General features: G+C 39.2%; 1 protein-coding gene across 2 annotated transcripts; it reads right to left on the bottom strand.

Annotated features, from left to right (window-relative positions):
- Positions 1-10,547: 10,547 nt before the first annotated feature.
- Positions 10,548-13,302, bottom strand: LOC129727684 (zinc finger protein 182-like). Of its 2 annotated transcripts, XM_055685732.1 has the most exons (4): positions 12,956-13,298; positions 12,765-12,901; positions 12,385-12,708; positions 11,929-12,308 (listed from the first exon to the last, which is right to left on the bottom strand). In XM_055685732.1, the coding sequence occupies exons 1-4, from the start codon at positions 13,067-13,069 to the stop codon at positions 12,263-12,265; spliced, it is 621 nt and encodes a 206-aa protein (XP_055541707.1). In that variant the 5' UTR covers positions 13,070-13,298; the 3' UTR covers positions 11,929-12,262. The 2 variants fall into 2 exon arrangements, with proteins under 2 accessions (XP_055541706.1, XP_055541707.1); XM_055685731.1 differs by having other exon boundaries at positions 10,548-12,708; positions 12,956-13,302.
- Positions 13,303-16,282: the final 2,980 nt, after the last annotated feature.

Genomic DNA, 16,282 nt, shown 5'->3' with positions numbered 1-16,282 from the left:
AAAACATTCACCTGCCAATATGGTTCCATTTAATTGATTAGTTCTCGAGATATGCAGAAATTTGTGAAGAAACATGTACTTCCAGAAGAGGGAGGGGCGTCGAACCATTATGGACAAATTTGTTACCTCTAAAAACATTCACATACCAAATTTGGTTGTATTTTCTTGATTGGTTCTTGAACTGTGCGAAATTTGTGTTTCATTTTTATGGGACCCCTCCTTTATAGAAGAGGGATTCGGGTGTCAAACCATTATGTACATTTTTTTTTCTTCATCTATAGTTTATTTGGCGCCAATTATATCTGGTAGCTTACTTTCTTAAGTATCTTAATAACTAAAAGCAAATTTTTTATCCTCGCTGCCGACTACGAGCTGAAACTAAATCTAACTTAAAGCTAGAATATTTTGCATTAAAAGCACAGGTTTGCTGTTTGATGGTTTTCATTGCCATAGGTAAGCAGCATATTAAATTTGTTCCGCTGCTGGGCCAAGATATTACGGACTGGCATATTGGGTTGTTTCCATCGGGCTTTGAGAGTATCGTGCGGGTCTGATTGCTGTTTCCGGATCCGGGATCTTAACGTGTTTTTGTCGTTTGGTTGGATGTAGGCGGAAGGGGATAGGACTAAACTGGGGCGTGGATGGATTTCAGGAAAACGTATATAAGGGACATGTAGGATAGGTCACGGCTCGCCAAGACATCACGAACTGGAACAGCCGGCTGCCTACCTTCGGCCTGCAGGGAAGCTATTAATCTAGACCTGGCGTCACGGTGTACAGGGCATGACCAAACAACGTGCTCTATGTCGTGATAACCTTCACCACAGGCACAGATACCACTCTCCCCGAGCCCAACACGACGGAGATGCGCGTCAAATCTATAGTGATTGGACATAAGCCGGGACATCACGCAAATGAAATCCCGACCTACATCCAACCCCTTGAACCACGGGTTCGTCGATACCTTGGGGATTATGGAATGTAACCACCTTCCCAGTTCCCCCTTGGTCCAAGAATTTTGCCAACTGATGATCGTATTCTGACGTACAAATGCGAAAAATTCATTAAAGGCAATTGGTCTTACATAAATATCACCGTTTGTTGCGCCCACCTTAGCCAAAGAGTCCGCTTTCTCATTACCCGGTATCGAGCAGTGAGAAGGGACCCACGCTAAGGTAATCTGAGTAGATTTTTCGGATAAAGCACTCAGATGTTCCCGTATTTTCCCCAGGAAATACGGAGAGTGCTTAACATCTTTCATCGATCGGAGAGCCTCAATGGAACTGAGACTGTCCGTAAAGATGAAATAATGGTCCGTGGGCATTTTTTCGATAATCCCTAGGGTGTACTGAATTGCAGCTAATTCTGCGACGTAAACAGAAGCAGGATTATCGAGCTTATGGGAGACGGATAAATTGTTATTGAAGATACCGAAGCCAGTGGACCCATCAAGAAGTGATCCGTCAGTGTAGTACATATTGTCGCAGTTGATGTTTCGATATTTATTGGAAAAAATTTTAGGGATCTGCTGCACGCGTAAATGATCCGGGATTCCACGAGTTTCTTCTATCATGGATGTATCGAAAAACACAGTAGAATCAGAAGTATTTGATAAGTCGACACGATTTGGAATATTCGAAGAAGGGTTAATATTTTGGGACATGTGATTGAAATACAATGTCATAAAACGGGTTTGAGAATTAAGTTCGATTAACCTTTCAAAATTTTCAATCACGGGACGGTTCAAGACCTCACATTTGATTAGAATACGAGAAGACAGGCTCCAGAAGCGGTTTTTCAATGGTAGTACTCCAGCTAAGATCTCCAAACTCATCGTATGGGTCGACTGCATGCAACCCAAGGCGATACGCAAACAACGATATTGTATTCGCTCCAGTTTGATCAAATGTGTGTTTGCTGCGGAGCGGAAGCAGAAACACCCGTACTCAATAACAGACAGTATCGTTGTTTGGTAAAGCCTTATAAGGTCTCCTGGGTGGGCTCCCCACCATTGTCCGGTTATTGTACGAAGAAAATTCACTCTTTGTTGACATTTTTTCATCAGATACCTCACGTGACAACCCCAGGTGCTTTTAGAGTCGAACCAGACACCAAGATATTTGTGTACCAAAACCTGAGAAATCGTTTTACCCATTAATTGTGTTTGAAGCTGAGCAGGTTCATGCTTCCTAGAAAAAACTACTATCTCAGTCTTCTCCGGAGAGAATTCGATACCTAGCTGTAAAGCCCAAGCAGACAAATTGTCCAAGGTATCTTGCAATGGTCCTTGCAAATCGGCAGCTTTGGCTCCTGTAACAGAGATTACACTGTCGTCTGCAAGTTGTCTTATCGTGCATGAATTTGCCAGACATTCGTCGATGTCATTTACATAAAAGTTGTAAAGAAGGGGGCTTAAACATGAGCCCTGGGGAAGACCCATGTAGCTAATGCGAAAAGTTGCCAAATCGCCGTGCGTAAAATGCATGTGCTTTTCGGACAACAAATTGTGCAAAAAATTGTTCAAAATTGGAGGAAATCCTTGTCGGTGAAGTTTAGCCGAAAGAATGTCAATAGAAACGGAATCAAAAGCCCCCTTAATGTCCAAGAACGCAGACGCCATTTGTTCTTTGCGAGCATACGCCAGCTGAATATCCGTTGAAAGCAACGCAAGACAATCATTCGTCCCTTTGGCACGGCGGAAGCCAAATTGAGTATCTGATAGTAGACCATTTGATTCGACCCAATGGTCTAAACGACGGAGTATCATTTTTTCCATCAATTTCCGGATACAGGATAGCATTGCAATCGGCCTATAAGAGTTGTGATCAGAAGCTGGTTTCCCTGGTTTTTGGATGGCGATCACCTTCACTTGCCTCCAATCCTGCGGTACAATGTTTTGCTCCAGGAACTCATTGAACAAGTTCAACAAGCGCCTCTTGGCATTGCCGGGTAGATTCTTCAACAAGTTGAATTTGATTCTATCTAACCCAGGCGCGTTATTGTTACAGGACAGGAGGGCAACTGAAAATTCTGCCATCGTAAAAGGTGATTCTATCGCGTCGTGGCCCGGAGACGCATCGCGAACAATGTTTTGCTCAGGAACAGAGTGCGGACATACTTTCCTGGCAAAATCAAATATCCACCGACTTGAAGACTCCTCGCTTTCGTTGACCGTTACGCGATTCCGCATTCTTCGGGCTGTGTTCCAAAGAGTGCTCATCGATGTCTCCCTCGACGTCTCGTTCACGACCCGACGCCAATATCCGCGTTTCTTTGCTTTAGCCAAACTTTTAAGCTTGGTATTAAGCTCCGAATACCGTAAATAGTCGCCAGGTATACCTCCCTTCTGGTAGGCCTTAAACGCGTCGGATCTTTGCGTGTAGACATCGGAGCACTCTTGGTCCAACCACGGAGTGGGAGGCCGTTCTTTGATCGTTACGCCGGGATATTTCTTCGTTTGGGCTTGCAACGCGGCGTCGAGAATCAAGCCCGCGAGGAGGTTGTATTCTTCAAGTGGTGGATGATGTTGAATCGACTCGACCGCTTTGGAAATCATTTCCTCGTATAACTTCCAATCGACATTCCGTGTGAGGTCATACGGAATGTCAATTGATCGCATGCGAGTCGACCCGTTTGTAATTGAAATAAGAATAGGCAAATGGTCGCTACCGTGAGGATCAAGGATTACCTTCCATGTGCAATCCAACCGTAGCGACGTCGAACATAAGGATAGATCCAAAGCGCTTGGGCGCGCTGGAGGTTTCGGGATACGTGTCATTTCACCGTTGTTTAAAATAGTCATGTCGAAGTCATCGCAAAGGTTATAGATTAAAGAGGAGCGGTTATCATTGTATGAGGAACCCCAAGCCACGCCATGAAAGTTGAAGTCTCCGAAAATCAAACGTGGCGAGGGAAGAAGTTCTATTAAATCAAAGAGCAGCCGTTGCCCAACCTGTGCTCTGGGAGGAATATATATTGAGGCAATACAAAGCTCTTTACCTTGTATTGTCATTTGACATGCGACAACTTCGATGCCTGGAATCGAGGGGAGGTTAATACGATAGAAAGAATAGCACTTTTTAATCCCTAAAAGTACTCCTCCATATGGGGTGTCTCGATCAAGGCGAATAATATTAAAATCATGGAAGTTGAGATCAATATTTGAAGTAAGCCAAGTTTCACAAAGGGAAAATGCATCGCATTTGTTTTTATTTATCAAAACTTTAAACGAATCAATTTTTGGTAAAATACTTCTACAATTCCACTGTAAGACAGAGATAGAATCCTTCATATACGCAGTTGAATTAGGCATCGAAGGATACAATCGCTGCAAGGAGGGGCCATTGGGTAGTCAACTGCTTCAAAAATGATCTAACTGTTGGGAGGAATGCTGTAAGAAAAATTTTAATTGGATCGGGTATATTGAAATTTTCAAAAATCCAGTCCACAATGTCAGAAAATTTCACTAATCCAGAGTTTGTTTCATCAACTGGATGTGCAAAACTGGGGTTTTAGATGTTCCTGGCAGTGCTGGGAACTCCTTCTGGGACTTTAAATTTGCAAGTTTTTCCGCAGCACTGTTTGGTTTGTTCGTACTTTTCATTACACTTTGGGAAATCTTAGGACCTTTACGGGGAAGTTTAGGAGAAGAAACATTTTTCTTCTTCCTAGACTCCCCAGGATTGGCATAAGATGTTCCCGCTGATGAATCGTCAGAATCGGTTTCATCGGAGGGCAACAGATCAAAGGGGTTCGATGTTATGGTAGAAGTGGTCACGGTCTTCTTCAGCATCTCAGCGTAAGAACGCTTTGAACGCTCCTTAAGTGACCGCTTGATTTTATCTCTGCGCTGCATGTACACCGGGCATGTGGAGAGCTCATGCTGGTTTTCCCCACAGTGAATACATTTTTCAGCATTAACACTGCAAGAATCTTCCGCATGAGTCTCCCCACACTTGCTACATCGTGCCTTATTGCAGCAGTAGGCGGCTGTGTGGCCTAACTGCTTGCAATTGGTGCAATTCATAACACGGGGTACATACAATCGCACAGGCAGACGAACCCGGTCGATCGAGACGTGACTAGGGAGTGCAGATCCGGCAAACGTAACGCGAAACGAGTCTGACGGAGTGTAAACTTTTTTACCGCCGACGAGAGACATGGACCGCAATTGCTTACAATCCAAAATCTTCGCCTGTGTTTCGGTATTTTTGAAGCAACCGGTTGCGCTTTTTAGGATACACTCGACAGATAGACTCGAATCGGTTATGACACCGTCGATCTCCACGTCTCGTGCGGGTATGTAAACGCGATACTCGCGTGTGAAGAGCTCAGAGCAAGCGATAGCATTGGCCTGTGCCAGATCACTGACCACGACACGGAGCTTGTTAGGTCGGACCTTGGAAATTTCGGTCACGGCCTTGTACCCCTTCGTTAGGTCTTTTGAAATTTGCAGTATGTTTAATCGCTTTGAATTCACTCCTGCCTTTGGACGAAAATAAACGGTATAGCTGCCCTGTTGAGATCCGTCCGGGTAAAGCCTGGGGCGAGGGGGGACTGGAGAATGAACAGGGGAGGGGGTAACAGAAGGGTCAGGGTCAGGGGGGTTCGGGGATGGTGGCACGGGAGGCGAGGGATCTATATCCATCGCGCTAAATGTAGCGCACTAGCGAACTAGCGCCGACAAGAACACGTACCTCTTTACTTCTTCCTTCCAGCAGTGATTGTCCGATCGTTCGAAGCTGCACCTAAAGCAGCCAGCAGCACCAGTACAGCAGCACCAATACAGCCACCAGCAGTGAGCCGGGTGTGAGATCACTCAGCACAGCGACACGGACTCGACTGTCAACTGATGGCCTTGAATAATACACTCTTTTGTTTGGCTATTCGTACACACGGACCGGATTGTAATAGAACGACCACTTTGCACGTCCGTTTCTGTCGAGTGTTCGACGCGGAATGTATGTACATATTTGTTACCACTAAAAACATTTACCTGCCAAATTTTGTTCCATTTGGTTGATTAGTTCTCGAGATGTGCACAAATTTGTGTTTCATCTAACTATTATGGACATATTAGTTACCCCTGAAAACATCCACATGCCAAATTCGGTTTCATTTGCTTGGTTTGTTCTTGAGTTGTGCAGAAATTTATGTTTCATTTGTATGGGACCCCTCCCTTCCAGAAGAGGGTATATTCACTCTTTAGGTTCTAAAATATTGAAGTTGTAATCTATACATATAAAAATGTCTGTCTGTCTGTCTGGTCCATATAGGCTCGAAAACTATCGAACCGATCGACGTGAAAATTTGTATGTAGGAGTTTTTTGTGCCGATAAAGGATCCTATGATAGTTTGAGACCCCTCGCTCTTCTGGAAGAGAAGGGTCCCATACAAATGAAACATAAATTTCTGCACAACTCAAGAACAAACCAAGCAAATGAAACCGAATTTGGCATGTGGATGTTTTAAGGAATAACAAATATGTCCATAATAGTTGGACGCCCCTCCCTTTCCTGGAAAGGAGGGGTTCCATACAAATGAAACACAAATTTCTGCACTTCTCGAGAACTAATCAACTAAATGGAACCAAATTTGGCAGGTAAATGGTTGTAGTGGTAAAAAATATGTCCATAATGTTTTGACACCCCTCCTTCTTTTGGAAGCACATCTCGAGAACTAACCGAGTAATTGGAACCAAATTTAGCTTGTAAATGTTTTTAGGGGTAACAAATATGTCCGTAATGGTTCGACACCCCTCCCTTTTCTGGAAGGGATCCAAGATGGCGACTTCCGGTTTGTGAAAAACAGCCTAAAATAACCAAATACCATCCAATATGAGTATCTCTGGGACCAGAATAATGCAATGAGCTAAAAATTGACCTCATGCACCATTTTGATTTGCTAAATGGCAACTTCTAGGAAACAGTCGAAAATGGCCGAATAATAATCAATATGGATATTTCCGTAATCGAGATGATGCATAGAAACCAAACATTGACCCTGGACACCATTTTGAATTTAAAGACGACCACTTTTATTTTCTGGAAAACAACCAAAATAACTAAATACCTCCCAATATGGGTATTTCCGGTGTCAGATTGATGCCAGAAAACTGCTGAAAATGACCGAATACCACCCAATATGAATATATTCAGAATTAAGGCGATGCACAGAAGCCAAAAGTCAAGGATGTTGTCATTTCAATAAAACCAATCATCTCAAACGATTTGTTATTTGACTTTGATCATATCTTATGGCCGATTCGTCGTGCATTTGCAGATTTGAAACACATCGCAAGGAATCAATGAATTTGGAACGTTCAAATACAGTCGTCGTTCGATAACTGCAACATGTTTACATTGCAGTTATCGAATGCCGTTCGATAACTGCAACATTTGACATATGCCAAAATTTAGAGGGGGGTCCGTCACCACCATTTTTGTTTTCAATGATGTCGATATGTATTTTTTTAATTAAATAATGGCAAAAAATAGAAAACTAAAATAGACAAGCTATTCGAATAATGAATTTGATATTCATATTTCCGATAATTGCGTTTAAGTAACTGCTTTACATAACCAATATGTAGGCGAAGATAAAGTTCATCACTACAATAGACCATTTTACGAGGGCCCGATAGCCTTGGCATGTGCTAGTGGCCGATCAAATCAACAAATAAAACCATTTTACGAGACGTTTCTGAGCTTAATTCATGAATGAAATTTTGACAGAAAGTTCGGAACCGCTGACATAACGCAAGTAAAAGCACCATCAATGTCAGCAGGATCCGGGACACCTGTCAGTTCGTAAAATGGTCTATATAACGCTAGGTCACAAAGTATTGTTTGTGATCTACTATGCACTGCCTCGATGAGTAGTGAAACAATGCACAAGGGATATTTTTTTCCTCTTATAATACTTACGAAAAGTGAACCACATAGTGAAGGTCTATGATCTCCCATCTAGAATGAAGAGACAACAAGTAAACGAAATCGAAAAAAAATCGAGAGAAATGAAAGAGTGCTTTTGAAATGTTTCTAGAGATTCAACAATTTTCATTTTCGAATACATTTAGAAGCTAGACTAATTAATTGCACTAATTTTGTGGAAATCGGGTCAGCCATCTCGGAGAAAAGTGAGTGAGTCTAACTAGTCTTCGGAATATGTTCCTTTTCATAGCTGGATTTCACATTTTTAAACATAACAGGCAAGGTAATAGTCCGATTGCAAAACAAATCAATAGGGTCTCATGGGGCAACTAGTCCTTCCATTTGACACTGATTTTATAAAAATCCAGCCCAGCCATCTCTGAGAAACATGAGTGAGATTAAACAGTCTTCAAAACCAGTGGTGGGCACCACTCCGCTAATTCGCTAATTAGCGACGCTAAATTTAGTTAGCGATTTAGCGATTCCGCTAATTTTTGAGCTGGTTAGCGAAACTGTTAGCGTCGCTAAAATTTTGGCCTTCGAAACGCTAATCGCTAATTCGCTTAATTTTGTAAAGAAGCGACAATAGAAATATTTAGAAAAACTTTGAATTGCTGGTGGCGTACGTAAATTGATTCGAAAGATGAACATACTTTACTGCCAAAGTTACTTTTGTCAATTTTTTTTACCCTAGAATGGAGTTCCAGTTATCGTACAAGCCACAGGAGCATTTTGAAGAACAAGCACAAGGTCTAGATTAAATTTTCGGCACACCAAGAATTTTGGTAAATTGCAATGCGCTTGAAATTATGACAACTTTGGTTCTACTTTTTCGATTCAGATAATAATTGAATTTTTATGAAAACATTCCAAAGAGTATCTAATTTCAATGCAAGCTAAATAACTTTTGTTATTCTTGTTTTTACAAAATCGAATATGAATACCGTTTCGTGAACCTCTTATTGTGAATACTTAGCTTTAAAAAGAAATTGTTTTCGTTTGTTTAACCAAAAAAGATCAAAGTGGTCCAAATCTTACAAAAATGAGCAATAAATAGAGCGATATGACTATTTACATATTAAAAAGTTAGCGATTAGCGATTAGCGAAAGTTCCGCTAATGTCGGTTCAGCGTTTAGCGATTATCGAGCTAAATTTCCGGTTAGCGGCTTAGCGATTAGCGTCGCTAAATTTTCGATTAGCGGTGCCCACCACTGTTCAGAACACGTTTCTTTTCATAACTTTTGAACCAAAAGTTCAATCTTTATTAAATTCAAAAGTTAAGGGTATTTCAGGTAGCCCGTTCATTTGAAACCAATTTTGTTCAAATCGGTTGTGTAGTTTTCGAGATAATGATATTTCATGATTTTTACATTTTTGATACATATCCTCTAAACTAAAAATCCGATTACAATAAAATTAAATAGGGTCTTATGGGACAACAAGACCTTTCATTTGCAATTAATTTCATGAATGAGATGGTCCAGGCATCTCTGAGAAAAGTGAGTGAGAATAAAAATCTGCACATACACACACACACACATACAGAAAATGCTCAGCTCGTCGAGCTGAGTCGAGTGATATATGCCATTAGGCCCTTTGGAGCACTTTTATACTTTCGGTTTTGCAAGTGATTGCTATACCTTTCTAGGAGAAAGACAAAAACGGTACGAGAAAAAAATATTGTCGTTGGTCGAGAAATTCGGTTTCCAAGTCCAACGAAGATATTCTAGTAAATCAACTAACAGGTTAAAATAGTGTCAACAGTCGCGAGGTGTACGAAGAAAATTTGTTAAACAATGTTTGAATGGTTCAAAGATTTTTAGTTTAATTTGTTCTATTGACGTTGGTTGTGAATTGTGACTGAATTTCAGCTTTAAAGATCTCTTGAATGCGGTCCTGTCCTAATTTGATTTTGATAGATTCAACTATTCAAGATCACCTTTTTGCCTGGTCATTGCAAAAAAAATAATTTTTTGGTGCATGTTCAAACTATTGGAGCGAACTGTTCGAACACTGTGAAATCAATGTTGGATGGAACAGCAAAAAATAAACGCGAAAGCTTGGGCACCGATTTGCTGCAGAGTTTTGTTTGAACTTGCATATCTGTTCTGTGCTATCTAGCATGGTTTGGTGATGGGTATTTTTCATGTTTCTAGGAATGTAACTTAATTTTCAACTTTTCGGTTCTGGTTATCTTATAGTTCAGGTTCTCGTTTAATTGGGTTGTTTAGCTATTCACGGATTTTCGATTTTTATATATCATCTAAAAGAGTGTAATTTTCTGAGCAAAACGTGATTTTTTAAAACTTTATATCATTATCATTCGATTTTTAAATGAAGAATAAAAATTCGCTATAAATCGCTACAATGACAGTTGGTATATGGGCGAACTGTCATTGGAGCGATTTCGAGCAGTTTCAAATCGTGATTTAAAAAGCGAAGGATAACGATAGAAAAAAGTTTTAAATCACGTTTTACTTAGAAAATGCAGATCTTTCAGATGATATAAAAAACTGATAGCTAAACAACCCAATTCCTCTTTTATGGATTTGTTATGTGTAGTTTTGTATTCTTAAAGGTATGTTTCTTTCGTAACAATAAATTAACACGCAATCTATTGAAAATATCATTTATTTAATTAATTTCTAAAATAATATCACAGATAACAAACATCCAACGTAATTTCGCTTCATGTGTAAAAAGATGCAACGGTTTTTTAGCATGTCGCAATACGCAGTATGGTGGCGCTAAGAACACTTAGTAATCAATGATTTGATAAAATCGATAGTTTTTCAGCTCTTATCGATATTATTGCAATGAGAAGGGTTGCGGTTTTTTAATATAGAAATTTTGAGCAACCGGTGACTTGTCATTATCGACATTTTTATTCAATCCTAGTTTATATTTGCGATAAATTTGGTTGTTTTAGCGTTGATTTGAAAAAAAAACATATACCTTACAAAATCAGTGTTATATCGTTGCAAAAACAGGGACTGCATAATCTGTGAGAATTTTAATACGTCTGGCTGCTTTGGCTGTAATTTAGCGCTGCTATCACTAAAGTGGTTAAATTCGCAAGTTGCAGAAAGATGTCGTTAGCATTCCAAACGAGTAAGAATTTGAAATCTTACACGCGATTTCTGGAGTTTTTTGTTCTAGTTTGGATGTCTGTTATCTGTGGTAATATTCTGTTCAAGTTAGTTCCGATACCCGCCGCTACGCCACCCCGTGCGCTACGATCGGATAAATGTGTCGCTGAGCAAAACTGTCGGTGAAATCACGCCGGTGTATCCAACTTACACTATTTGTCTTACTACCACAAAATATATTATTTAGTTTTTGAACATAATTCTAAACATTATCTATTTAAACTCAATGCAAACTTGACTTTTCAGCTTTTTTTTTGGGGAATATGAATTGCCAATTGTGCTGCACTGATTTTTTTCTTCACCTGAGTGCACCTTTTTTTTGTGAGCCGTGAGTTCCCAATTTTGATAAAATCTCGAATCTTCACATAAGTCACAAGCAAATGGTCGCTCTCCAGTATGAATACGTCGAATATGCACTTGTAATTTCGTATTACGTTGGTAAATTTTGTCACAGAATTCACACTTATACGGGTGGATTCCCTCATGCGCCAGCTGATGTACATTTCGAGCAGAATAAGTACCGAATGCTTTTTCACATTTGTTGCATTTATAAGGCTTTTCACGAGTATGCACTTTACCGTGATGTACTAAATGAGCCTTCGATTTAAAGCGACTTGAACAAATTTCACAAACAAATGGACGCTCGTCAGAATGTGAAACAAGATGTATGTGGAGATCAGATTTTCGTAGAAAACTTTTCAAACAGTTAGGCTCTGTACAAGCAAATTGTTTTGAGTCGGTATGCAACAGTCGGTGCGACAAAAGTGTGCTGCTAGTGTAGAAGGATTTGTTGCATGTCTCGCAAGTATATGTACGATCAAAATGTGTTTTCATATGATTGAGTAGCGATCCACGACATGTAAAACGTGCGGTACATTGTTCGCAAACATGATTTCTTTCTCGATAAGCATATGTTTGATGAAAATGCAAACGTTTGTCGCTAACAAACCGCTTAAAACATATTTGACATTCAAAAGGCTTTACGTTGTTTCGTATTTTCATTTTTTCGTGTACTTCTGATGAGTGTTGTTTCAGATCATCTGTTGTTACAAAACGTAATTCGCATCCACAACATATGATGCCACTTACTGATTTGGGTTCATCTATATTTTGATCTACCACTTGTTCTTCACCTGATTCAGTTTCAATGGCATACTGCACTTCTTCGCTAGCATCCTGGGCTACATCCAAGTACTCAGCATATCCATATTCTTCTTCGGTAGAATGCTGCAACGTATTACAGTCTTCAGTTTGCATTGAGTTTTTTTCTACTATATGGAGGACGACTTTTTCCATTGCATACTTATCGACACTTTTTGCGCTATCGGAATTGTTCACTTCGTTTTCCACGTTGTATGCTGATGAATTGATTTCTTGTTTGATTGTTGTATCCATTTCTAAATCTGTGGAGCCTGCTATTAATATATCAGCTTCGTCAGCTAATTGGTCATCATTCATTACAGTGTTTATGGTTGGCTTTTGTGATTCAAAAAAGCTTATTAAATCGGCATTTTCTACTACATCCCTAATGACACCGGAAGGAACATTGGTTATATCATTTCCGGTTGCATCCCTACAAGCTACTTTCTGTGCTTCTCTTTTCAAATATGACTCAACCGCCTCTAATCTGAAATGAAATATTCATCGTACGTTAAAGTAATGCACTTATTATTTAAAACACACTTTCTTCGATTCTTCTCCAGTAATATACGAAGTTGAGCATCGGACTCTAGACATTTCAATCTAATTTTAAATGATTTTAGCACATCCTCCGAGCATTCTTTACAAACAAACCGGGGAAGTCCGTCTCCTTTTGAGATCTGTAAAAACCTAATCGTTATACACAATCAAAATAAAAAAAAAAACGAACTTACTTTTAAACCAGTTAAATCGTTTACCATATCTGCTATGGGAATAATTTCCAACTTAGAAAATAGTGATAAAAATACGTCAGCCTCCTCCACAAGACATATACGACAAACGTCCATATTAGTGTATATTAAGGAACTACTAGTCTTATTATTGAGAAAATAAATTATTAGAAACTGTACACAAGCTATATAAATAATATTCAAAAATCTGTTTATTTTTTGTGTTTTGCTTGCCTCAGATCTGACAGGTCCACCTTGCCGAATCTGTTTTTTTCAGTAAATTTTACAATGAATACCGTTTCAGTTTAGTACACTCGCGTGCAGTGTTGCCGCTTTTTCATCTCTACTGGATAGTGATGGGAAAGTTATCGATATTTATAATTTATATCAATACTTGCTTCATATCGATAATATCGTTAAATTTTAGCGCTAACGATTATTATCGATAAGTTGCAGGCGGCAGTGCAGGTGGCACAAAGCATTCGAATTTTTTCTTGCACTTGCAAAATATCATATAGTAGTTATCCAAAATAGCCAATTATTGTTCCCTATTCTCTACTGGCCGAATAGACTTCGGTAAAATTCACAAGTGAACAGACATTATCCTTGCTTTTGCAACCTCGCGCCCCCCGCAAAAATTATCGATAGTTTATCGATAATATCGATAAGAGATTAGAAACTATCGATGTTATCGTTAACGATTTTGCTCAATATTTCCCATCACTACTGCTGGGAACTATAACTGGGGGGAACAATAACAAGACACACAGCTCCTTATAGGTCCAAACTTTAACTCTAGGGCTTTAAGAATTAGTGGTGAGTGTGTGTGTAATGGGTGTAATGAGCATGAACTGTCAAATACGAGCTTGACAATAGAGCTTTCTACGCCAGATCTCACCAATACAGGTTTAGTCTGTATCCTAATAAAATCGATTTGTTTTCAACCAAAAAATCAGCTGATATTCAATTTCGAAAAATATTGCACTTATGAATCCTAGTTCATTAGTGTTACCTGTTTTAACAAACTTTGTTTTAGTGGAAAACCAGACGAAATAAAACTAAAAATCGGCTTACAACTTGAATAAATGCTCGGGGCAGGAGGAAATTTTTTGTTACTACCAGCGTGTTGATTATTTGCAACCAAAATTAAACTTGTATTAGTGAAATCGACCACTAATACTAGCGCAGATAGAAAGGTCTATAACAACTACGGGAATGTCTTGTCAAACGTGTCAAACCGAAAACACGCACACAGAAACAGCTGATGTTTTCTGGACACGTTGAGAATAAGGAGAAGGGTTTTTCGATCTTGCTGACAGTCACACTCATAAGGAGCTAAGGGGCGACATCTGGCTTCATACTCTTCTTCCTTATCCTCCGCGATGATCCCTGTTGAAATTTTCGTAAGTGATGCCATTCACTCAGAAAATACTTGAATGTTTTTAATGCTTTTATCACCATTATGCACAATTCCTCCTGCAGGCGATAATTTTACCGTCTGAGGGTTACCGGAGAATCTGCATCTTTAATATACTTAAAATCGAACGTGTCATCCATCAATGATTATGATTCATTCATTGACCCATCTGAATTTTACTCTCCGCACAAACAATATGCCTCAACAGGTATGTTCCAAACTTAATCCAGAACGATTTCAAAAGTAGAAATAAGCTCACACTACACTATTTACTCTCGACATTGAGCAGCGGTATGCTGTTCTTATGCTTCACGCAAAACCGTCATAACTCCTTGCGCACTTTTGGTTCTTTTGGTAATCTTACTACGCCCGTGTTTGTACTTTTTTAATGTTCACTTGAAATTATTTCAGATTATAGCAGGTGACATCATTAAAAAACATAAATCAAAACAACGAACAATGTTGTTCAGCAACACTGCCAGCACGCCTGATGATAAATTTTAACGCACTCGGGATTTTCAATTTCTACCAATCAGCGAGTGGTTCCCAAAGTGGATGCAAATCTATACCCAGTTGTCTCCCCTTAGGTTTGACCCTGTTTGCCCGTGTTTGCCACATGTAAATATTTATTGAAGAGTGACAAACAACTATCTTTGACCAAAATTTTATCTGTCAAAAAGTGACAAATATTTTTCGCTTGGTTAAAGAGTGTAATCTAGCCTTTATACAACTTACGTATTGGGTGGTTTTACAATGCGAACGCTGAGTCACTTCAACTTAATTGATTTTAAACATGCTTTTACTCAATGATGGTGTTTTATAAAAAAGCCAAAATGGAGTAGTTTGAATCCCGCATAAACAAATACCAGACACGAATTGTTTCCCTTATAGTATCTTAACCATTTGGGGATCATTCATATAATACATAACGCGCTCAGGGGTGGGGGGGTATTCAGCGAAGCGTTACACTGAGTGTGGCAAACATGTAAAATTGCGTTACGAGGGGGTGGGTGGGTATTGAAAATTGCCAAATTCCGTGTTATGTAATATTTGAATGGTGCCTTATTAAAAAGTCACATAACCATTCACATAACATATCAGCCCTAGTTTTGACCATCTAGTTTATAGTAAACTGAGAAATAACCATTTGGTGAACTAGGCGTTAGGTATGGTTACCATTCGAAAACATCGATTTTCCTGAACATATTTTTTTCGATATTATACACGATATCAGCTTTTTACGCGCCATAATGGCGGACGCTATAATGCAAAGTTCGTAATAAATTACTCACCCTTTTGAAAACTCTGCTCACGTCAGTTTGAAGTCTCCATATATTTTATCGAAAAAAAAATATATATCTGGCAACATTTGTGTTGCCAATTTTTCAGAAATCCCAAATCTGACGTAACAGAGAGGTTCGCATATTATTTATGTTATTTTGATGAAACACGATACGCATCCGGTCGATAGGAATAATGCTATTTAAATAGTTCCTAATAGTTTACGTAACATATCAGTATCAGTACTGCTATTGTTGAATTACCATGTCAAGAATATTAGTTTATAACATTTTTTAGTTTACGAATATTATATTAGAAATGGCGAAAGCATAATTTCCAGTTGTACAGGTACCATTTCCTGAATGGTATATTTATATTGATTTATATTCTGATAGTCGTTCGTGGAATAGTCGTGATATTGTTTTGAATATTATAAAGATTGTTAGTGGCGATTTCTTTATTTTTTGCAAAAACATGTTTTTGTTTTTCACCTGCAGATATCATCATTTGCATGGTCATATTTGTATTCTTCCAAGCTGAGAGGGTTGCGGTTTTGCATTCGTCGTCGTGCGATGTCGACTTCAACATCGTCCTGCTCGGAGATACTGGATAGACAAAAGAAATGTATAAAT

The sequence above is a fragment of the Wyeomyia smithii genome, chromosome 3 (genome assembly GCF_029784165.1).
Source record: "Wyeomyia smithii strain HCP4-BCI-WySm-NY-G18 chromosome 3, ASM2978416v1, whole genome shotgun sequence".
Classification (NCBI taxonomy): Eukaryota; Metazoa; Arthropoda; class Insecta; order Diptera; family Culicidae; genus Wyeomyia; species Wyeomyia smithii.
This window is presented reverse-complemented; position numbering and strand designations above follow the sequence as displayed.